Source organism: Asterias rubens, chromosome 13 (assembly GCF_902459465.1).
Source record: "Asterias rubens chromosome 13, eAstRub1.3, whole genome shotgun sequence".
NCBI classification, from domain to species: domain Eukaryota; kingdom Metazoa; phylum Echinodermata; class Asteroidea; order Forcipulatida; family Asteriidae; genus Asterias; species Asterias rubens.
In genome coordinates this window covers 5,227,011-5,251,117 of record NC_047074.1, presented here as the reverse complement: position 1 = coordinate 5,251,117, position 24,107 = coordinate 5,227,011, and the positions used below count along the sequence as shown (strand labels likewise).

At 40.5% G+C, this 24,107-nt stretch overlaps 1 protein-coding gene across 2 annotated transcripts in view; it reads right to left on the bottom strand.

Moving 5' to 3' along the window:
- Positions 1-646: 646 nt before the first annotated feature.
- Positions 647-24,107, bottom strand: part of LOC117298387 — a 33,163-nt gene continuing 9,702 nt past the window's right edge. For both annotated transcript variants that reach the window (XM_033781631.1, XM_033781630.1), the window contains exons 9-22: positions 21,771-21,796; positions 21,423-21,505; positions 20,725-20,839; positions 19,411-19,640; positions 11,999-18,139; positions 11,271-11,411; positions 10,281-10,421; positions 8,572-8,704; positions 7,499-7,614; positions 6,413-6,511; positions 5,338-5,470; positions 4,338-4,601; positions 3,049-3,144; positions 647-939 (exon numbers count right to left, since the gene is read on the bottom strand). In XM_033781631.1, coding sequence (XP_033637522.1) covers positions 752-939; positions 3,049-3,144; positions 4,338-4,601; positions 5,338-5,470; positions 6,413-6,511; positions 7,499-7,614; positions 8,572-8,704; positions 10,281-10,421; positions 11,271-11,411; positions 11,999-18,139; positions 19,411-19,640; positions 20,725-20,839; positions 21,423-21,505; positions 21,771-21,796 — 7,906 coding nt within the window. In that variant the 3' untranslated portion in view covers positions 647-751. The remainder of the gene's footprint in view (positions 940-3,048; positions 3,145-4,337; positions 4,602-5,337; positions 5,471-6,412; positions 6,512-7,498; positions 7,615-8,571; positions 8,705-10,280; positions 10,422-11,270; positions 11,412-11,998; positions 18,140-19,410; positions 19,641-20,724; positions 20,840-21,422; positions 21,506-21,770; positions 21,797-24,107) is intronic.

Sequence of the window (24,107 nt, the reverse complement as noted above, 5' to 3'; positions counted from 1 at the left end):
AAAATAGTAACAACAAACTTTCACTCTTTTCATTTATTGGGATTTGGGAGATCAAAACTAGTTGTTTTACTAATTTCTCCAAAAATATAGCATTTATAGAAAAACAAAACTGTCAAGGGAACTTTTCCACCATGACAATCTTTATAATACCACTTGATTTTTTTGCAAATCTGTGCACGTTACTGTTTTCAATCTTACCAATGTTGTACACACATTTAACGTGATAAACATGTACGTCAATTTGAAATGCTACATGCTTACTAAGCACCAAACAAATGCTTGATGCAAATAAAAAAGTTGCTTTGTCAGTGGCTCCCTTCCAAGCGGGGTTGATACTGCCCACCACCCTTGGGAACAAGGTTGGGTCAAAGACTTTCAGACACCACTATCAGTCTCTGACTTCCAAACTCTAACCACACCAACAACAAGTTTACTAAACACCGTTTCAGACAGGCAGAGTCGCGCAGAACCAAATTCTGAATTAAGTACATGAAAAGTTTGACATCTGAAACAGTTAGGAGCAACTGGACGCACTATAGGTCGAAAGATGGATTGTTACAGCCGTTCATAACGACTCTGGAGCGCCTTGGTTAGACGTCGATCTTGTCATGAGCCGAGCCAATGAAAATGTTTTGTTAAATGCACCTGTCTGAAACCAAAACTTATTTGGGTCGACCTAGAGTCGCTCCTAATCTATTTGGTTCGGCGCGCCTGTCTGAAACGAGTGAAGTCGAACCCCTGCCACAAGTCACTAATTAGTTACGCCTGAAGCAGCACAAGCGACCTTTGTTAGGACGGCCATCTTGTCTTTGATTCTGGAGGGGAGCAATGCCAGCTGTTTCTTCTTCCACAGTTGTAGAACAGCGAGGGCAAATGTCGGGTTACTAGGAGAGAGACTTAGGACTGCGTCTGCCGTGCAGAACTGGACGGTCAACGGAACTATGAGAGAAATAAAAAAAGAACTAAAATATTTGGAGTGTTCCGAAGCTCGATTCCACATTGTTTGACCACTCAAGAATGAAGAACCTATTTTCACACCTCAAGGAGCTTGTGCTCAAAGTTTGATTTTACAAACTCTATTATTACCCTGAAGATTCTCTTTTACATCTTAAAGACACTGCGAACTATTGTTCATTGTCAAAGACCAGTATTCTCACTTGGTGTATCTCAACATATGTATAAAATAACCAACCTGTGCATATTTTGGACTCAATTGGTCAAAAAAGTTGCGAGAGAATAATGGAAGAAAAAACACCCTTGTCGCACAAGTTGTGTGCTTTCAGATGTCTTGAATTTGAAACCTCAAATGAGGTCTCAAATTCATTTCACCAAGTTAGTTGTTATGCAAACAATTATTTTGAGTAATTACCAACAGTGTCCAGTGCCTTTAATAAGCAATACAAATTGTCTTTCTTGATGAATTTTCTTTCACATAATCCAAAAATCATTATGATCTGACAATAAATGTTCAAGTTCTTGGTCTTTGTTTCCTCAGTGTGATCTGTAAACCCAAACACTTTTTGGGTACAGAACCGTATGACGCTCTGTAGGCTACTTCAATTTGAAGGGATTGTAAAATAGCAACCCTATTTTATTTACCATCATTGGACAGATCCAATCTTTCTCTTTCCAATGGTGGTAAACTTTAATAGAAATGGAGGGTAAACATGGACAAAACTACAGCTTTTTAACCAATGGCCTTTGTGCTCCAAAAAACTTTGTTCCAATTTGAAAGGTCTTCTCACAGCCTATCCAGTACACCTGAAGTTCTACAGTCAACAATCCTACCAATATGTATCACCCAAACAATGGAACTCTCTTCCCGACAAAGTCAAGGACTGGACCACACTAGAACAATTAAGATTTAAAACCCATCTGTTTAATTACAGAAGCACATAGAGATTCTATTGTATTACATGCGCTATACAAGAACTGCTTATTATTATCACTGCTTATTATTACAAGAACTGCTTATTATTATCACTATTATTATTACAAGAACTGCTTATTATTATCACTATTATTATTACAAGAACTGCTTATTATTATCACTATTATTATTACAAGAACTGCTTATTATTATCACTATTATTATTACAAGAACTGCTTATTATTATCACTATTATTATTACAAGAACTGCTTATTATTATCACTATTATTATTACAAGAACTGCTTATTATTATCACTATTATTATTACAAAAACTGCTTATTATTATCACTATTATTATTACAAGAACTGCTTATTAATATCACTATTATTATTACAAGAACTGCTTATTATTATCACTATTATTATTACAAGAACTGCTTATTATTATCACTATTATTATTACAAGAACTGCTTATTATTATCACTATTATTATTACAAGAACTGCTTATTATTATCACTATTATTATTACAAGAACTGCTTATTATTATCACTATTATTATTACAAGAACTGCTTATTATTATCACTATTATTATTACAAGAACTGCTTATTATTATCACTATTATTATTACAAGAACTGCTTATTATTATCACTATTATTATTACTATTAATATTATTGTATAGTCAACCTAAGTCGCCATCGGAGCTGAAAGAATGTTAGAGTGATGTTACAATACAAATCACTACCGTAATATTGACAACTCATCTTAAGATGAGGAGGGCCCAAGAAAAACCCTTGTTATTAGGAAAGGAACCAACCCATAACTCTACTCACATATGGCCCTAGCCGGTAATCAAACCAAGGCCACATTGGAGAGAGGCGAGCGCTTTAGGCACTAGCCACCCACGCCACCCAAACAAGGAGAGTTTCCCCTGAACCACCTCTCCACTACACGGCCATAGAGTCCTCCTATCACCCAATAGACCCTTACCATAATACATGCATATGCTTATTACACTAAGGCATGCAGACAGACCCTATCGGTTGGCAAACACCATAGCACAATCACATCTGTGCCCTCAGCTATAAGCCTCATACAAACCAGCGCGATATTGTAAGTGCGCAGTTTACATATACCATGGGAAGGGTCTATCACAATCGAAGAAACTTACCCGATTCCGTTGGTTGTTGGAGGACTCCTGCTAGCATCTTAAGAATCTCATACACTGACTGTCTGTTTCGTTTCAGTCCCAGTGATGCAACGTTCCCTGGATGTACAAATAAAAGTCATGCATTCAGTAAAAGTCATGCATTCAGAGAGGTTACAGAACAGTACAAATCCAATAGACACCTTGCACCAACACCACAGTCAGCTGCCGTCTGCCATGCTTTTTTTTTGGGATTCAAACCATCGTTTTGTAAGAGTGTTGCAATGACTGTGTTAAATCCAATCCAAAGTATTCTTTGGGTTTTTGGCACCGTTCAATTGTTTTAATCCTACATAAATGTTGATGTAAACAATCAAAACAAAAACATGTACAAAAATTAATTTCTAAAGGTGGTCAAGTTTTTGAGACTGGCAAAAAACTTGAGCGCATAATTATAATCCTCAATGGGTGGCTGCAGTGTTTTTTTTTATTCATTTGAACGATTAAACATGACTTTTTAAACCTGAAATATTTTTTCATATTTTTTATTAAATGCGCAAGTATTTTAAAAATGGTTTTCAAGAGGTTAGGGGAAGTCACTCCTCCCCTAAAAGGGAGCCTTCATTTGCATAAACGTGACGTCATGTCGGTCACCCGAGCCGTCGGGCCCCTTGCTTGTGTGCATATAGAGACGTGTGCACTGTGTGGCCTGGTACCTTGGCGCATGTAGTTAGGGACCAGACTCTTTTTTGCCGACGATATGTTTGAATTCCCGACGTTACGTCGATGGTAGGGGGCGGTAACAATCCATAAAAGGGGGGGGGCATGACTTATTCGCTAATTACGCAAGTCAGATATGTCGGGAATAAACAAAACACATTTTATTGATGTTCAATACATATATCAGAAATAAATGACAGTAAAATTTACTGTTTTATTTTAATTCACTGCAGCATCCCTTTAATAGAATCTGAGAAGCATAACCGAGGTAACACTCCTCATATTCAAATTCGTGCCCATACAGGCTGATATGTTTTTACATCACCACATTACTTTGTAGTGTCATGTTTCTCAAAATGCTTGATAGTATCAAAAGCTGCAATACGCTTCTTACCAATAATTGGTATTGTCATTAATTTTAAGAGTGATTACCAAACATGTACCTTCCCTATTATTGTCTGGATATTGCTTTAAAATATAACGCCAAGCTTTTTCACTGATTGTTCATGTTTAGCTGAGTTATGGTCCACAGGAAGTGATGAAAAATACATTCCTCTGGAGAGACAAAACATCGAAAAGAAAAAATAACTCACCGATTATCTTCATGACAGCACACGCCGATGCATCAGCCGGTGTTTCCACACCTATACCAGTGCCATCCGGTTTCAACCGGTCTGGACCGGTTCCTGCTGGACTGGTAGCCTGTAGTAAGCCTTGACTCCAGATCTTCAGTACAGGCCAAAGCTTCTCCCTGATGAGGAAGTCATTGGTCCATTCCCAACCGAGGTGTTGAGCATACACTTCAACGGTCTTCACAAGCTCGTACGACTTGGATGTTAAACTTGCAACCCTAGGTTCTGTTGGAAAAAAAATTCATTCAAAAAAAATTAAGGCGTTGAAACTTTCTACAGCTAGCTGGAGTCCTCACGTATTGGCAAGATACTATTTGCTTGTTGCTATTATTAATCTTAAAAAGGCTTTTCAAAAACTGGAAATTTGTAAACTGAATGTTGTAATTGTGACGACAAGTCAATAGCTTTTACTTTGTGAAAGTCGCCGATGCGCCTTTTCTTTGTCATCCACGTTTCTAAAATATCGGTAGAGCTCTTACATAGAAACAGGTTTTGGACAAATGTGATGCTGCGTGCCTGCAATATGGTATTACGGAAATGCATCCACAAAGTACACAGTCGACCCTCCTACTGTCTGACCAGTAAATATCATCCACTGTGGTTTTAAAAGATAGATAAACCATGCCAGCCTGCAATATGATATCACATGATGAATGCATCCACACAGAAAAAGGTCAACCCTCCTACTGTCTGACCATTCAATATCATCCACTGTGGTTTTGAATGACAGACATACTATGCCAGCCTGCAATATGATATAATGCCGTGGGTACATCAATAAAATACACAGTCAACCCTCTTTGGTTTTGCATGATAGATAAGCTATGCCAGCCTGCAGTCCAACAGGCATGAGCGCATACACGGTCGAACATACATGTACACACACTTTAGATCTGTGTACAGTTGTGTATTCGGTGCTCTTAACTGCTCGGCCACGACACTTCCATGTTGTGTATTTTACCTGAAATCACTGATAGGTAGAACTTGGTTATGGTAACATCTTGAAGGGAAACAAGAACTTGACAACAGCTTTCAACGATGGCATTCTCAATTGGGACATTCCATCCACAGATAGATTGGAAACAGTCCATCATCTACAGGAAATAAATAAAGAAAACAACAATTAACAACGACAATAAAAAATCACATTTATGAAATACTAATTTCCAATCTGCAGGAGATAAATTGGTATTCAAATTAATATGCCAAGTGAAATGTACTTTTTTTTTTTTTTCAAAAACTTACCTACGTGTAGTCAGTTTTAATTCATTGTGGTTGGTTATTTGATAACGATTTGAGCTAACGGTTATATAACATCTGACTGGTACCCCAATCAAAGATATTGACTAAAAGAAATGAGACCGGATAGATCCGTTGATACAGCGCCGGTACGCTAACCTGGAGTACATTGGTTCGACCGGATAGATCCGTTGATACAGCGCCGGTACGCTAACCTGGAGTACATTGGTTCGACCGGATAGATCCGTTGATAGAGCGCCGGTACGCTAACCTGGAGTACATTGGTTCGACCGGATAGATCCGTTGATAGAGCGCCGGTACGCTAACCTGGAGTACATTGGTTCGACCGGATAGATCCGTTGATAGAGCGCCGGTACGCTAACCTGGAGTACATTGGTTCGACCGGATAGATCCGTTGATAGAGCGCCGGTACGCTAACCTGGAGTACATTGGTTCGACCGGATAGATCCATTGATAGAGCGCCGGTACGCTAACCTGGAGTACATTGGTTCGACCGGATAGATCCGTTGATAGAGCGCCGGTACGCTAACCTGGAGTACATTGGTTCGACCGGATAGATCCGTTGATAGAGCGCCGGTACGCTAACCTGGAGTACATTGGTTCGAGTCCTTGGTCAATTTGTTCTTTCTTTGTTGAAACTTACCCACTCAATTTCCCTTGTGTTTCATTACTTAATATTTAAAAATAAAAAGTTTCATTCCCTAAAGTCAAGTCATGCTACAGTAAACTTTTCTTCATTCAACCCCAAATTAAGTCAATTTCAAACAAAGAAGTACCTGTTGGGCGTGTTGATCCTTAGCGGCTGCAGCATTTGCAAGACGTTGCATTACAATCATCTCCAACGCATCACAAAGAGGGAGAGCTCTAGCTCCGACCTGCAACAGGGAGACGTAAAACCACAAACAAATCTTGTCAACATTTACTAGTTGGAAAATTTACTTGTTGTCAACGTGCATTTACTCTTTGAAAATATATCATTGTACAATCTTGAAGGGATATGTTGCCATCGGATTGGGCACTTTGGGCTACAAAAGCTCTTGTTATAATTAATATGTAAGAGATGTTAAATTTGCATCAGGAATAAAGAATATTAATTTTGGTTTTTACCCATACACCGATGTGTGTTAGCACTGTGTATACTCAATACTTTCCCGAGTCCTGTGAAAAAATATCACAGGCATGTTACTCGGGTGGGATTCGAACCTACGACCCTTGCAATTCTAGAGCAGTGTCTTACAAACTAGACTAACGAGGTTGCCGGTAGCTAGAGGCAGTTTGAATCCTATGTTTTGGCAGCGGGTACCGCAACGATAATAAGAGATAATAAATTTGCATCAGGGATAAAGAATATTAACTTTGGTTTTCACCCATACACCTATGTGTGTTAGCACTGTATACTCAATACTTTCCCCGAGTCCTGTGAAAAAATATCACAGGCATGTTACTCGGGTGGGATTCGAACCCACGACCCTTGCAATTCTAGAGCAGTGTCTTACCAACTAGACTAACGAGGTTGCCCGGCAGCTAGAGGCAGTTCGAATCCTATGTTTTAAAATTGTGTGGAGTTAACACTTTTGGATAAGAGAACTTAGGAATGTACAGAGTACATGTATACGGTGACGGTATACGGTGACGGTAACATGTGTAATGGTGAAACTTAAAATATTTTTGTCAAGGGATGGTTTCATTGTGGCAAAGATATTTTCAATGAAAAAGAACGACTCAAAATAATAATTTGAAAAATCTGGAAAATCATTACTTGCGGGTGAGCACTGTGAAATGGTTTAGGAATGTTCAGAGCAACTGCTGATGCTAGGTAATCAGTATCAGAATAAGTTGCAGGAATTAAACCGTTTCCGTACCTTTCTTTTCAAGACAGTTGTCCATGTGACGGCCACATTCAACAGAAGCTCTGCAGCATCTGGAATCTCTTCCCGTACGAGGTCAAAACACAAGACTCGTATTCTATTGATGGCTCCTGGTGATTATAGAATGAAATAGTTTTAGTGGAAAGAAGGGTTAAGCACAGAGTGGTCTTCTGTGCTGAGTTTGAGATGAGCCTAATTACATGTAAATATATTTTACTGGGTGAAATGTTCCCCATTCATTGTGTCTTTGTCTTCCATGTTTACATACTTGGCAAAATGGGCTGCAAACTCCCAAGATAGCCAAGATGGTGTTGAATTGGCAGTTGTTTCGAAGCGCCAGGAGAGCCTGCGAGAACCAATTTCATGCGATACCCAAAAATAAAAAACAACTGTTTCTACTTCGTTGAAATTATAATTACCAGTCTCTGTTTGGCCATTGATGAAAAAGAAAAGAAATAAGGCATTCAAATTAAGAGAAACCTGTAATTGTAACACAAGGAAATTTGTCACTAAAAGCGCCAACATGCGTCAACAAATGGGTAAATGAATGTTAGTCTTGAGGATTGGGCATGACAGCAAGATTAACCTAAAAAGCAAACTTAATCACTGTACCCTACTACTACCCAAGAACACAGAGGAGAAAAGAAAAAGACAAAGTTCCAGTTTTATACGTAGGAAGAAGACCCTTGGGATTGTTCCAGGGAAAACCCATGCAGTCAGGGCCCAATTTCAAAAAGCTTTGAAGCAGAAAGTACCAATTTATTTGCCAAGTTGCTAAGCGAAAAATTGAGTGGGGCACCATTCCAACCAATCTAAATGTAATGTAATTTTGGCTGGTAACCTGTTTCTGTTTAAGCAATACCTTTCTGTTCTGAGCAAGCTTTTGTGCCTTACAGGCTTTAGGAAGTTGGGCCCTGGTAGGGACTGATAACCCAATCCATGTAGTGCCCATGTGGGATTCCAACCAGGCTGCCAGAAGTAGAAGGGAGAGGAAACATCACACCCCCTACTTATATTGGAAAAACAAAATTCTTACAATTGACAAACCTCGAGTTTTTTTACCCTACCTATTTGCCTGGCAAGTGCGGCTATCATCCTACAGCATGCAGCGCCAACGACGACCCTAGGATTCGACTCAGTGGGAACAGCTTGTTGAACTTTTCTGGACAGGCACATCATAAGCTGGCTCATGTGGGATTTCTATTTAAAAAAAGGGCACAATATATTTACAAGATGAAAGCTTCTTGGTTTAAACAATGCACAGCTTTGCAAAGATTAAAGATGCATCACTCAGTTTTGCCAAGTTTGATAGTAAAAGTTTTTTTTTTAAGAATTAGATTGTTCATAGGGTGTCATGGCTGAGTGGTAAAGAGCATCAAACTCAAGTTCGGTAGTTAAGTCGTCGGAGTGTGGGTTCGAATCCTGGTCATGACCTTTGTGTCCCTTGAGCAAGATGCTTTACTATAATTGCTTCTCTTCACCCAGGGGTATAAATGGGTACCTGCGAGGTTAGAGGTTGATATTGTGTACGAAATAGCAAGGAGTGCCACAGCAGCCCAGGGGTCGATTTCACAAAAAGTTAGGACTAGACCTCTGAGATATTTAAAACTTAAGGGTAGTCCTTAAGACAAGTAACTGGGGTCGATTTCACTAACGCGTTTTGGTCTTCACAAACGCCGAAATCGATCGCTAAATCTAAAATCCATCGCAACTTAGCGATGGATTTTTAGCCGACGATTTCACTAAAACTTAACGATGAATATACTCGTCGCAAAGTTTTATGTAGCGATGACAATCTTGCGATGACATGTTAGTGGTCGCAAAATAAAAGTTCATCGCAAACTTATGATACATTGCGCCATTATGTGCTTATAGTTATAGCGGTGTACGTTTTGACGTATAAATTGCCCGTGATTTAGAGTAAAATGAGTGGCGCTACATTATTTTAGTCTTGCGGTCTTTTACCTGGTAGACTCAGATTGCCGATGACAACTATCAGCGACGCAACTGTAACAAAGAGCCCCTTAATATCGGTAAAAAGGAGATACTATATGGATTCGATTATTTTAACCATCATTTTTAGAAAAAATGTGTAATGTATTGGCAAATTGACAGTGTGAAGCTTAGTATTATTAGACAGATATGTCAGAATTTTCATCAATCCCACCGTTACAACAGATTTACGAAAACTGTTTAGTAAAATCTAAAATTATAATAGAGGCCATAGGCCTATAAATGCTTTAACCCTTTGTAAATGAATGCCTAATCATCGTCCACAATAGTTCGTATGTGTGCACCAACATGACAACGATTTACATATAAACTGCACAATGCCATTTCATTTCGAGCGACGACCGACGATTTTGTTGTGGGATGTCAAAGGTCACTACTTTTAGCCTCGTACAAAAACTTTATTTCCCTTTTAACGTCATCGCAATTGCGATGACTTTAGTGAAACGCAGAGTTAGTGACATCGCAATTGCGATGGATTTGAGGTTAGCGATCTTATCGCAAGTGTGTTAGCGATGATCGCAAACATAGACGTTAGTGAAATCGACCCCTGGTCTTAACTCGAAATAAGACTAGTCTTAACTCTTTGTGAAATCCACCCTGAGAAAGATTACATGAATGTTATTGGCCTAATACCCAAGGCACTAATGCAAAGCTCATTGATACAGTGATTGTAAAATGTTCTTTATAAGAACTATTTATTAATATTAAGACAATCACTTGAAGGCACTGAAGGTTCAGTGAAATATTATTTCTTAACACTGACCGTGGTTGCAAAGACTGACTCCATAATGCCTGTAACAAGCTCCTGTTCATGGGGTAGAAGCATTGCCTTGCTGCTGGTGTTCTTGGTCCAACACTTGGCGCGAATGGATGGCATCAGACTGATGGCACTGCTGCCTAAAAACTGTAGACAGAAACAAACAAAACGACAAGTGATAGTTTTTCTTTAGTCATTAACTTTGATTTGTCACCTACAATATTGAATCAAGTGCAATATGCATTTTACCCAAATACAATGATGTGTGTTAGGGTGACACTCGGTACTTTCGCAAGTTCTGTGTAAACAAATCACAGCCATATTACTCGGGTGGGATTTGGACCCACGACTTTTGCAATTCTAGAGCAGTGTCTTACCAACTAGGCCATTGAGATTACCTGGTAGCTAGAGGCAGTTCGAATCCTATGTTACAGCAGCGGGTACTGCAACGGTTTAATAGATGTTAAATTTGCATTGGGGATAAATGTATATAATACTTGTGGCCTCCATGCATTGGCTTCCAGGGCCCATTTTCACAGAGCTGATTTAGCACAAAAAGTAGCTAAGCATGACAAAACTATGCTTGCCATAATAAGGCTACCAGCCAAAATAGCATGCCACAAACATGCCACACACATGTCGCAAACCAGTCGCAAATTGTATTGTACATGTACAATTTGCGACTGGTTTCCTGCTTTATTTTGCTTAGCAAAAAATGTTTTGAGTACTCTTTTCTGCTTAATAAGCAGCTCTTTGAAATTGTGCCCAGCGCTCCATTTCACAAAGAGTTACGATTTGTTTAAATCCTACTTGCTAAGCAAAGTGTGTGTCACAATAGAAATCACTATGGTATTACTGTCAACTCATCTTAAGATGAATCTTACTGCTTTGTAAAATGGAGCCCTAGTCAAAGTGTGGAAACGCACATTTGTGAATATTCTCAACCATAAACTATTGCATAACAATTCAATTACTTTTAAACGATGTTGTACTTACGTTTACAACCTCAGCAATTACAGGTGTGACGTCAGAGTCTGATTTCAGCTCTTTAATATGATGAATTAAAGCTTCCACATCTGAGACAGGCTGTGTGAACCCTGACCTTGAAAGGGTCAAGGGTTGTCCAGGGGTCATAATCTGCAAAAGGTTGAGGAAGCATCTCATTAAACAGTAGTCAATTTACAGTGTTAGAGGGGCACACTGCCTTCTTATCTCTCCAAATTTTGCTGTCGGGTATTACTGCTTATACTTTTCTAAGAGTTGTCCCTCGCACAAAAAGACCTACACTGTGCTGTAATTTGTGAATAGTGACTAAACAATTCAGAAATTTGCCTCTCAGTGAGTGAATGAGCCAGTCTGAAACATATGGTGCACTATTTTGTGGAGTCAAACATTTGGTTTCTATAAAACTGTTGTTCTTTTATGAAAAAAGGTTTTCGAGGACTACTTATTTGAATCATTACATCCTACATTTAAAAAAATCTGTTCAACCTTCTTCACTTCATAACAAAAGCTTTTTAAAGGCACTGGACACTGTTGGTAATTGGTAAAACTTACTTTGTAATGAGCGATGGAGGGGTGTTGATAGTAAACAACATTGGGAGAAACGGGTCCCTCTGAAGAAGCGTAGTTTTTGAGAAAGAAGTAATTTCTCAATCAAATATTTGAATTGAATTTGATTATGTCGACAGCTCGATGCACAAAAACAAAATGTCTACCCTTACCTTTGCCATCTTAGCGGAGGGCTGCTCTTTGATGTACTGTCCTGAATTTCCGACAACAGGTCTCTTCCTGCCCTTAATGTCCCCTTTGGACCTAGCAGGATCTGGAATATGACTGGTCTGCATTGGGGATTCTCCCGCAGTCCACTCTTTGACTCCTCCTGGCCCAGTTTGCCTCCCATGGATCAAAGAAGAAGAGCCTGACTTCTTGGATGCAGCAGCTCTCACGCTCGCACTGTGTAAGTCTTCAACAGAATCAACCTTTTGTTTATCAGATCCACTTCTCAAGTCTTCGGCTACACTTGGCAGAAGTGTCTTTGTTGGATTGGTACTTTGAGTGAAGGTACCTGTATCTGAGGTCTTGGTTTTATCGATCTTGCAGTCTGATAAGTTGGTTTTGGTTGGTTTTGATGACCAGGGTCTCTGGGCAGTTTGTTTCTCCATCCTCTGATGAGGCGGAGGATTTCTCGGTGAGAAAATGGACGCTGCATCTGAGGAGAAGGCATCACTGTTGTCCAATTGAAACTGAGACTTGCCTCTCATGGCTTCTTGATGATCAGTCAGCCTGGGGTTTGGATTTCCTTCTGGGTCAGTCTTTACTGTACCCCTAAGTGTAAGGCTTTGATCACCATGGCCTGTTTTTGGATCCCTGACTTTATTTTTCTTACCGCGATTGAAAAGGTCATGTCTAGGATCTTTACGAGAGGCGATATTTCCCCAGACACTGCCGATGTTGGATTTTACCTGGATGGCCTTGGGTAGAGTTGCCTGCTGGTCTTGGGAATCGATCCGAGACATGGTCGTGAAAGTTGTTGGTATCTGTAGGCTACCACCAGTTGGTCTCGGCGTTTGGTTGGTTCTCTTGTTGCTGTTGCATTGCTCTTCAGCTAAATCTTTATACGAGTTGGTATTATCACCAGGAGCTGGTGCAACGTCTTCTTGAGGTTGATTCCGATAAATTGAGCCGTTTTCACAAAGATTCTTTTCAATTCTAAAGTTCTCGGATAAAGGATTTTTCTCAACCGCCTTTGGCTCCCTGGAATGAGGTTTTCCCTCACCAGTGCCTTGGTTCTCTTGTGTTGCTTTTGCTTTCTCTGAATCTGCATTAGTCAAATGATCAGAGTCCCTTGCCCTCGCTAAAGCTTCTGGCTCATGCATTGAGTCTTTCGTCTTTCGCAAAGAGCCGGATTTCTTGAAGCCAGAAACCTTTTTAATTTCACATGCTTGTATGAGAAGTGCCTGTCTTCTTTCTGACATGGTACTTGGTCCCACTGGTTGATTTAGAGAACCATGTTGAGTAGATGCAAAGTCTCTAGATGTTTCCATGAAAGAAGGGTCGCTGCATCCATCTACTCCTGGATCAATGCTCCTCTCGTTAACTTGCGATTCTCCAGATCTATTTCTGGAATTCTTCCTTCTCTTGGAAGACTTAAGAGTGGTCTCAGAGTTCTTTTCAACATCACTTTTTCGTTGAAGCAAAGATGACGGAGTTGACAAACTAGATCCCGAAAGATTGGGATCCGTTGGTACACAAGATCGACTTCTTGTACATCTTTTGGACTTGTTATTTTCCGAGTCTTCAGAAGTTTGAGATTGCACCAAGTTGTTAGACTCTGATGAATGTTTGGCCTTCTTCCTCCTACTAAACTTTCCAACTGACTTATCATCAACCACTTCATCAGCTGAATTCTGCTTAATTCGCCTTCTCGTTTTGGGAGGATCATCATTATTAGTCTCTGTCCTTTTGGGTGTTTTTAACGTTTTCAAACTAGTGACTGAAGATTTCTCTCGTTTTTGCTCAGGTACATTATGGCTCTCTGGTTCATTTTGTCCACTCAAATCTACTTTTATTGATGTTTCAGGCATTTTCTCTACCGCAGCCTCATTCTTGGCACTTGGTTTTGCATGAATTTTCTTAAAACCGCGTTTCACAGAAGTTGGTATCTGTTCTTCATCCTCCTTTGATTTTTCTTCATTGCCGACTTTATCCGATGTATTAGTTCCAGCCTCATCATATGTAACACTTGGTGCGATGTTTGAGAGTCGCTGCCTCTGAAACCCGGATGTACTTGGTTGAGACTCTCCAAATTCAAACACCAGCTCTGAAGCCAGGGAGTGGAGTCTCGGACTAATGATCTCAGGAGCTAGGCTCATGCCAGGAGGACTGGTTGCAATAGTGAAAGATGCTGCAAGGCAACGAGACGCTGGCTGCCTCCTAGGAGTTGGGAGGTGCTGGGGTCTCACAGATAAGGCATCTCTAGGAGCTTCTGCATGAAAATTGCAGGGTGAAGGGATGAGGGGATTCCTCAAGGGGGAGATCATTGGACTGCGGTCACGGAGAGCAAAATCACTAAGTCTCTGAGGAGAGGTATCACTGAGTGGGGACAGGACATGGGGAATAGGAGGCTCCAAGAGTGGGGAAACAACCGGCGGGACTGGAGTTGGGAAGAGTGGAGAAATCATCCTTGGTCGATTGACCACATCAACTGATACGACACCTCTCGGTGCCGATTGCTCAACAGTATCTTCATCTAAGTCTAATTCTGGGGATCCTGGCGAGGGTGGCAAGGGAGATAGTATTCTTGGAAGAGCAACAAGGGAATCAAATATATTTGGAGATGGACTGAGTGGTGAGACAAGAGGGCTTTGAGGAGCGGACGCCAGGGGTGAGAGGGGACTTGTCCTGTCCGACTCCTGGAAAGAAAGAGGAGAGACTGGGGAAATGTGACCAGACATAGAGTTAATGCTCAGGATGTCTGTGGTCGGTGTGCTAGCTCTAGACGATTCTGCCTCTACACAAACAACCTGGGAAGCATTGCTGTTACAAGGTATTCCTTCTTGTGTGGAGGAAGAAGAATCCAATAAGAATCTTTCTAATTGACAAACAGCTCTCGGCAGCAAAGAAGTGATGCTGCTTGCTTTATCTGAAGTATCTCTTGAGTCTTCTGGAGCCTGATGGGCGACATCTTGCTCTACTTCATCAAAGCTGATGTCACTTTCTCCTTCCTTGTTTACTGAACCTTCAACAATGCCACTCCTGCTGCCTTTTATCTCATTTTTATCAGCTGTTTGTTGCTGTTTATCGTCTAGATCAGCATCCTCACCTCCGGTAATAGAGTTTGACTTGGTTCCACATGATGATGTCTGTTCAGAGACAGCAAGACTTGGTTCGACTGATGCAGTGGCACCCTCTTCAGTTGTGAAGACAGCCTCAAGGTCAGAATTCCCTTGACAACCTATTTGATTGGTCTCAACACCTTCCATCATCTCATCTTTTCCCTCACTTTCTTCTTCTGTCAATGCCGCATTACCTCCCTGAAGGTTGTGCTCTGATCGTGCATCAGCACTATCAACTTCTTCCAGGGTAAGCTCTTCTCTGCTAGCATTTGGGCTCAGCTCAATAGAAGTCCTCCTTTTGTTTGTCTCTGTAACTTGAGCCTCTTCACTCAACCCTGTTTCAGCTTCTTCCCCAATGCTTTGTTGCACTTGCTCATCTTCGGGGTAATCTTCAGAAACTTGGCAACGATTTTGGTTTAGTTCAGATCCATCTGGCACAGCTTCCTCTTCATTACCTTCACCTTCTACGTTAAGGGTATTTTCAGTGAGAGCATCCACCTCAGATGTGGATTCAGAAGTCATGGTACCAAAGCATTTTGAGTCTTGTTTGTCATTTTCTGTGGTATGGAATGAAAGTTTAGGCTTCTTGAGAATTCGTTCCTCAACATCCAAAATGGTCCTCTTAGATGAACTTGGTTTTAGCTCAGGAGTCAAGCTTCTAGTATTGGTCTCTTCACTACATGTCGGGCTCCTCTCTTCGATAGAACCTTTATGATCACCATCAGTTCTTGGTTTTAAATCTTCAAGATAACTCCCTTCTCCTTGGGGTGATTTTTTAGTAATAGAGACATCTCCAAGTGGCAAATCAGAGTCATATGAGGATGCCTCAGCATGAACAACTTTATTTCTGACGTCAGACTCCAGAGGGTCGATTCTCTCAAGAGATGATTTAGCTTGTGATGGTTGATGCATGTGAGAGTTGTCCTGCAGAATCTGTTTGGACAAGCTGTCCAACAATGACTCATCTCCACTTTTACAAAGTTCTTGAATTTTGTGGCTTGCTTTCAAAGTTGACCCCTCTGGTAATTTCAAGCCGTCTATGGTTTCAGGTTTAGCCCCTGACTCCACTTGGTTTACCTCTGTCTCTGCAACTTTCAAAGTAGTTTCATTTTTCAAGGATTCACCCTGTCTGTCAATTTGTTGACTACCACAAGGCTCTTCCTGTATTTCTGTACTCTTATCGTCTGAATTAACAGCATCTGAAGCAGCTCTTGTTCTTCTCTGTGATGGAGCTTGGACAGACTCTCCCCAAGAGTTGTCTGATTTGGGGCCCACATCTCCTAAAGTGTTATCGGATTTAAGAAGAGTACAATCATCTGCAGTAACATTTTCCTGTTTACCAAAAAGGCTCTTCGCCACTTTGGATTCTTTCGTAGAAACTGTTTCGCTATTTCTTCTCAAGCGTAAGTTGTCTTTTTTTGATAAGATTTCAGGACTTTCAGACTTAGTTTTGAAGGCTGATTTTCTGACAGAGGATCTGGTCAATCGTTTTAACACTATTTCCTTTCTAGGAGGGCTTCCAAGGTGCTGCTTCTGAGATCTTGTGATTCGTCTAGGCATATCCTCAGCCTGTTTTCCAGATAATGTGTCACCTGGAACAGACGACGATCGCAGGAATGTTTTTGGAGAAATTTTTTGGGACACACGTGGATGAACTTTTGATAGCAGAGAGTCTTCTTCAGGTATTTCGTTTGTGACAGTTTTATTCACAGAAGCATCATCTGTGAGAGAAACAGAACGTAGGAGTTGTCGTGGAGAGTGCCTGTTCAGGGAACTTGCATCCAGGCATGTTGATAGCTCATTCTCTGCTTTTATGACGTCTGATTTCATCAAAGGAGTTTGACAGCTAAGGTCAGGGTCTGAAATTGAATTGAATCTCAAAGCTCTCTTTTTACGAGATTTGGCTGGGGATGGAGGAGCTGTCTCTGAGCACGATTCAGTTTCAGAATGAGATAAGCTCCTAGTGACAGGCCTTCTGCAAGGTTGTTGTGGATGTGACTTGGACAGTTCGGAAGATGTTTGAAGTTTCTCTGGATCATGTGCTGAAAGTTTTATTTCATCACTCTTGGATTCTGTTCTGTCTGGAAGTACACTACTCTCTCGTTGAGCAGGCGATGAGATCTTGTCAAGATGCGACTTCTCTCTCGTATGATCAGATACTAGTGTTGAATCAGAGGAAACAGTAAGTTCCACGTTACCGAGCGAAGCAAGCATCTTGAGTTGGGATCGAGTCATTCTTTGATCTGGAGACAAGAGAAGCTTTTTCTGGGCTTTAAGGCTAGCGTCTCCAAGTTTGTCATGGTCGTTCTTAATTGGTGATAACAATTTTCCTTGAATCACTGGCGAGATTTTCAAACTACCAGCCGATAAGCTCTCCTGTTCTGGATTTTCCAAGGGTTTCTTTCCTGGACTGGCTTTACCGTCCTCATCATCAGACTCATCGGATAATGAACTCCCCATTGTGAAAACTTCATCGTCCTGATTTCTCTTTTCAGAAGCCTTGCCACTGACATTTGAAGAAGTATCGCTCCTAGACTTGTCAACATCAGTAAGTTCTCTTTCGCTGTGTTTCTTTTGTGTTGCACATTCAACCCCTTCCAAGTCACAATCCTTGGCATTTTGGCTAGAGGTAGAGTTGCGATCCCTAAGCTCTTCCTCCTCATCATCAGTAAGCAGCTCCTCTGATTCTAGCTTAGCCTCTATCAGGGACTCTTTCTTTGGCGTCGTGTTTGGTTTTGTCTGAACTATCTCATCAGGGTTCGGTTTGTCGGTAGTCTCTCCTTCAGAATCCTCACAAAGGTCATCATAAACCTGAGATAACAATTTGGATCTTTCAAGAGTCGCTTGCTGAGGCTCTTCGACTGCTCGACTTCTCCCCTCATCCTGAGTCTTCTCACCTCCTTCTTGGCTTTCCTCCCGTTGACAATTCACCTCCATCAGGTTGTTGATTTCATCAGCAACATCTGAGAAGGCATCGTCATCTCTTGTGTCATCCTCACTCATGTTACTACTCAAGTCGCTTAGTACCTTTTAAAGAGAATTAAGAGACGATTGTTAAAAGACAACAAAAACTCCTGAGCTGCTTTTATCTTCGCAAGATTTTCGATCTACCTTAGACAAAAATAAACTGGAGTTTTTATTAACTTAGAAGTGACTTCGGACAATTCAGTGCATCAGACTTTAAATTTAACCAGGTCCCAATTTAATGGTTCTGCTTACCATTGAATTATGCGCTTTTGATCTCCATTCTCCGCTTACTGTGCAAGCGCTGAATTTCTGCACTAGTTGTGTAATGCTTAGTAACGTAGAGTATGCACGTGCACAAGCAAACATTCCATGGTAACCCATGAAGTATGCTTGACATAACAACAGAATTCCTTGCTTACGTAAGCGCAGATTCTTTGCTTACAGTAAGCAGAGCCGTTAAAATTAGGCCCTTTCGGCAAGTCATCATTCCACTGTTTGCTTTAACCCTATATGGTTGTAGATAAAATAAAAATAACCGAATATTGCCAGAAAATCTGGAGCGATTATGTCCTTGTAGTTGGGATACACAATCTGAGAAGCATTCTCAGATTCAAAGTTTTGGGGATAAAAAGTGATATTTTTTTCCATAACTGCGGTACTTTGAAATGAAAAATTCCTTGAAAATCATTACACTATCCAAACCTGATGTACGTTTCTAAAAGTTTTTATTGACATTCACTTTTTTGAGTTATTACCAAATATATACAGACCATTTAAAAGTCTTTTACTGGGCACCGTTAGTTTAAGAGTAGGACAATGGGTACTTAATTTTGCAATGAATCATTCATAAATAGCCCAGACAGCTTCGCTATTCCTTTTTGGGGGAGCACGACTTGTGGGGTTGTTTAAACGTGCGATATAAACATGGCTAAATGTGTTTAAACGCTAATTTACACACAATGCAATAAATACAAAAGCGGTTGAGCGTCGCGTGCATTTTGTTGCTTCGCAAACCAAAGCATTATATTGTGACAAGAACTAAAAAATTGACAACATAAAAATTGAGAGCTTTTCCAGCATTTTTATATTTTAACAAAAAGGGCATTTATGAATGGGATAAAAAGAGTAGTGACTCGGTCTTGTAAATTTGTTTAAAACCTCGCTACATCGTGATCGTGGAAAGGTTTAGCTTGATCCTTTCGAAAAGGTTTGGCTCGATCCTTTATCGCACGACCAAGACCCTGCTGGTTTTAAACGAATGCTTGGGACCTCAAACCACTCTTTTACTCCCTTAACAAAAATAACTTTACAGCATCTAAAACTTAATGTACCTCATCTTGTAGAGATGGCTGGGGCGAGGGTGGAAGAGGAGACATACAGTTCACCATCTCACTCGTTGAGAACCTCTCAAATATCTTGTGGCATGCATCCTCCTGTAGTGGAGGTCTTCTTCTCTCTTCAGTATGCTCTGCCTCCTCTGGTGGCGAATCTTGTTTTTGCGGAGACGAGGAGGTATTTTGAGGTTGGGAGAAGACCTCATCAACTGTCTCAAAATCGGTTTCTGGAACAAGAGGACCAAAATTATTAGAACTATTATAGCTCTTTTATAGTGCATTTGATAATAACGTCAACAACGGCCATTGGACCAATAACATTCCTTGAAACTTTCTCAGCTCAAAGGTGAGTAAACAGCCCTGAGCTCCCATGACGCGTACATAAACATCACTGATGTAGTATATTCTAATCACAACATTTATATTATGAATAATAATAATATCGGAGTCTTACGTAGCGCACATATCCACCAACAAGGTACTCAAGGCGCTTATATACATTTATACAGAAAGATAGGTTATCGCAGTGATGGATTCTGAGACCCAATTATGTAGCACCGTGTAAGGGTTTACAAGGTGCTACAGCGCATTTAATAGCAGCCTCGGCCAGGAACACCGGGGCGATAAGTGCACTCGGTTCTGCGTTACACAACCCATGGGACCAGTGCTTTTACGTCCCATCCAAAGGACGAAGCAATGGTTAAGTGTCTTTCTCAAGGACAGAAGTGTCACGACTAGGGATTTGGACCCACATTCTGCTGATTACTGTAGTACCACCACAGTTTGAATTTGATGCTCTTAACCGCTCGGCCACGACACTTCCACATAATACTGATTATTTGATATTGGAATAGACAAATAATACCTTTTCACAGTTCAATTAGGAAAAAATCGGTGTCTTCCGATTTTGTTCTCTCGTGAAATTTTTTTTTTTTTTTTAAAGTATCAAATGAGAGGTAGAAGTACATTTATTTGGTACCAAATAGTGTAAGTTCACATACATGACATACTGCTCAGGAAAACCAGGAAAACCGGGGCAAACCCCTTCTCTTTTTCGATAGTGCACTGGGTTCTTTTACGTGCGTTACAAGACACACAGGACCAACAGCTTTATGTCACGTCCAAAGGATGGAGCATCATGGTTAGGTGTCTTGCTTTAGGACAAAGGTTCACAACTGGGACTCGAACCCACACTCTCAGAAACACAATAGTTTGAATCCGGTGCTCTTTACTGATAAGCCCTGACACACCACAAATCTAAATGACTAATCTAACATCAAAATTGACAAAAGTCCAATACTTTTGACCTACCTTCATTTGATGTTCCTTCATGCCTGTCTGCATTTCCACCTAGCAGAGATTTAGGAATTCTCGGAATAGAGAAACCAGCATCACGGAGGATTTGGACGAGTTCAGATATCTTGTTCTATTCAAAAGAAAAATTACATATTTAGAGAAAGGAAGACAAAGTGTCAGAGTAACTTACATCTATTTGTATAACTTCATCTCTCTGTAATTTTATACCACATGTGATGAGTAATTTTTTACACTGCTATGTCTGTACATTTCTTGTCCTTTACCCTTTTTCAGTGACCAATCAATATCATTCACGGAGGTTTGAATGATAAACTTTGTCAGAATGCAATAAAATATTACGTAGTGAATGCATCTACACAGTACACAGTCAACCCTCCTACTGCCTAACCATTCAAAAGGTGGTGGCATTTTTTAGATATCTGCGAAAAATCCGGAACAAATATGGCCACGCAGGAAGAATAATCCCTGATAGGACCACACAATCTGAGAAATGATACTGACAGTAGCGCTTCCCAAAATTCAAATTTTAGGGCATAAACACTGATATCTTTAAAGTCAAATGCTTTCTCAAAATGCTTTATACTAACGAAAGCTGCTGAACTTCTGACCAAGTAAGTTTTGATTGGCATTAATTTTATGAGTGATTACCACTTGTATATATTTCTTTCTAACAATGAACTTTGACCTCTTACCTTTGCCTTTTGATTTATTGTCACTAAAGATGATTCTCGGTTCTTGGTTGCTGTTAACTCCTTTCTGCATTTGGCCAAATCCTCTGAGTGGAAAACAAATACAAAATATAAAAATTAAAAAATCCTCAGTAACAAGTTCTCCTTTTTACTTTATTTTAAATGGGTGAACATGGAAATATTAGAGCTTTGTACAAATGGCCTTTGTGCTCAGCTCTTAAGTGGTTTTTTTTCATGTGAAAGCTTGGTCGACAAATATCACAATTGGTAAGGAGGGAGCAGTGGGGGAGGGGGTGGGGTACAGTCAACTAAAGTCGCCTACAGTAAAGAAGAGTTAAAGGATAATCTTACCTTTGTAAGCAGAGGCTTTCTTTTCCCTGCAACAACATGGAGAGAGAAAAATAAACAAATATTGTATAATAACACTAAGGATTATGAGTTACAGTATATACTGTATTATTATTAATGGTTTATTTTAATCTGAATAAAAAACAACCAAAAAGTTGACAACATTCAAATTTACAAAGTTTTTACAGAATTAAGAAAAATGGAATTAACAATAAACAGGCAAAATCTATACATAAATACACAAAAATTTAAAGACAAAAAAAACATTAACTAGCAGAATTGTAGCTATTGTTTCCAACATCCAATGAGGTGCTTTTCCCAATAAACCCGATCCTTTTCACAATGTCTGAATATTCCATTTCATTTTAATTTATTCTGGCTGTGAATCCATGGACTCTGGGAAAAGTGAACCCAATCCCTGTACTAGCCAAGAACCCAATGGAGAGAAGACAATGAAGGAAGTTTCAGTTTGAGATATTGGAGGTAACCCCCAAAGAACTATTCCAGGGAAAACCCACTCAGTCACTAAAAAACCCAATCCACACAGTGCCCATGTGGGATTCGAACCCGGTCCTAGTAAGAGGTGGTCCCATAGTTCATCGCCAGACTGTTGTTTTGAATGATAGATATACTATACCAGCCTACTTTATTATACTACATTGTACATGTATATCAAAACAAACTCAACCCTCCTACTGTCTGAACATTCAACATATTAAATATCACCAAGTTTTGTTATTAATACACTATTTGCATCGGCGCCAGCGTAGAGGGCGACTGACGTAATATCAGTAGCTAGTCTGGCATGTCCACAGCTGGACGTCCTGTAGACCCGTTGCAGTGTGAGACAATTTGAACCGCGGGAAATTGTTGTGTGGTTACCCTGAATTCAACAGTTACTAAGAATATCATTTTGGTATTTTTAGCTCTCAATCTATGTATTTAGAGGGTGTATTCGTGCTTTATATCTGCTATAATGCACTAAGTTTTGAGATTTGGCAATAAAGTCATGAATTTGAGAAACGTGTGACACACTGAATACACAGTATGTCTGTCAGTTATCACTCACTGCGTCGGGCCGGTTCGCCGAGTTATTTCAGATGCATACCTAGAACAAACTCCAGTTTTGTGGTCTAGATTTTCGGTTAAGGGCTCGATATTCCATGCATGTATTTGTTAGTAATGTTGCAGTGGCAACCCCAGGGCGCGGTTGCGTGAACAACACTAGTCATGCCCAAGTGATCGCATTCAAAATCCACAAAGCCCAGCTTTCAAGTACCCTCTTTCATACAAAGAACCATAGGACCCTGGCTTTCTTGAAGAACGCAACCCTGTTTGAAACCGTATAGGCATCGCTTTTAAAGCTTTATGTGTCCTTGGTACAGATCTCGCCTTCGGCATATTTAGCCTAGCTAAAACGCAGTAAAATCATCCATGATGAGTGACCAAATGCATGAAGTCATAAAGGAAGATGAAGGGGCTTACGGCGCCATCGGGGAATCGTCTTCAAAGATTTTTCCGGGGCCTCTGCACCTCCTACAAGATTTCTAATAGATGCTTTGGAAGCTTGATAGAAGATGGATGGGATGATCCAGCGCAGTTTCAAGACATGAGTGCAGAGTGGAGAAACCATGTGCTGGCCTTAGCTCCATATGAGGGTCAAAAAAGAAATCTGGAGATGATGCTGCTTAGAGTTGATGCCGGTCCTCTCGAAACAGCAATTCCTAAAGCTAAGAAGGCAAAGTATGATGAACAGCCGCCCCCAGAAAACCACTTAAGCCGCTACGGCTAGCAAGATTTCAAGACATGAGTGCAGAGTGGAGAAACCATGTGCTGGCCTTAGCTCTGAATGAGGGTAAAAGAAAGATATCTGGAAATGATGCTGCTTAGAGTTGATGCCGGCCCCCTCGACACAGCAATTTCTAAAGCTAAGAAGGTAAAGTATGATGAACAGCCGCTCCCAGAAACCACTAAAGCCGCTACGGCTAGCAACGTTTCAAGACATGAGGGCAGAATGGAGAAACCATGTGCTGGCCTTAGCTCCGAATGGGGGTAAAAAAAGAAATCTGGAGATGATGCTGCTCAGAGTTGATGCCGGTCCTCTCTATACAGCAATTCCTAAAGCTAAGAAGGCAAAGCATGATGAACAGCCGCCTCCGGAAAGCACTAAAGCCGCTACGTCTAGCAACGTTTCAAGACATGCGGGCAGAATGGAGAAACCATGTGCTGGCCTTAGCTCCGAATGGGGGTCAAAAAAGAAATCTGGAGATGATGCTGCTCAGAGTTGATGCCGGTCCTCTCTATACAGCAATTCCTAAAGCATAGAAGGCAAAGCATGAT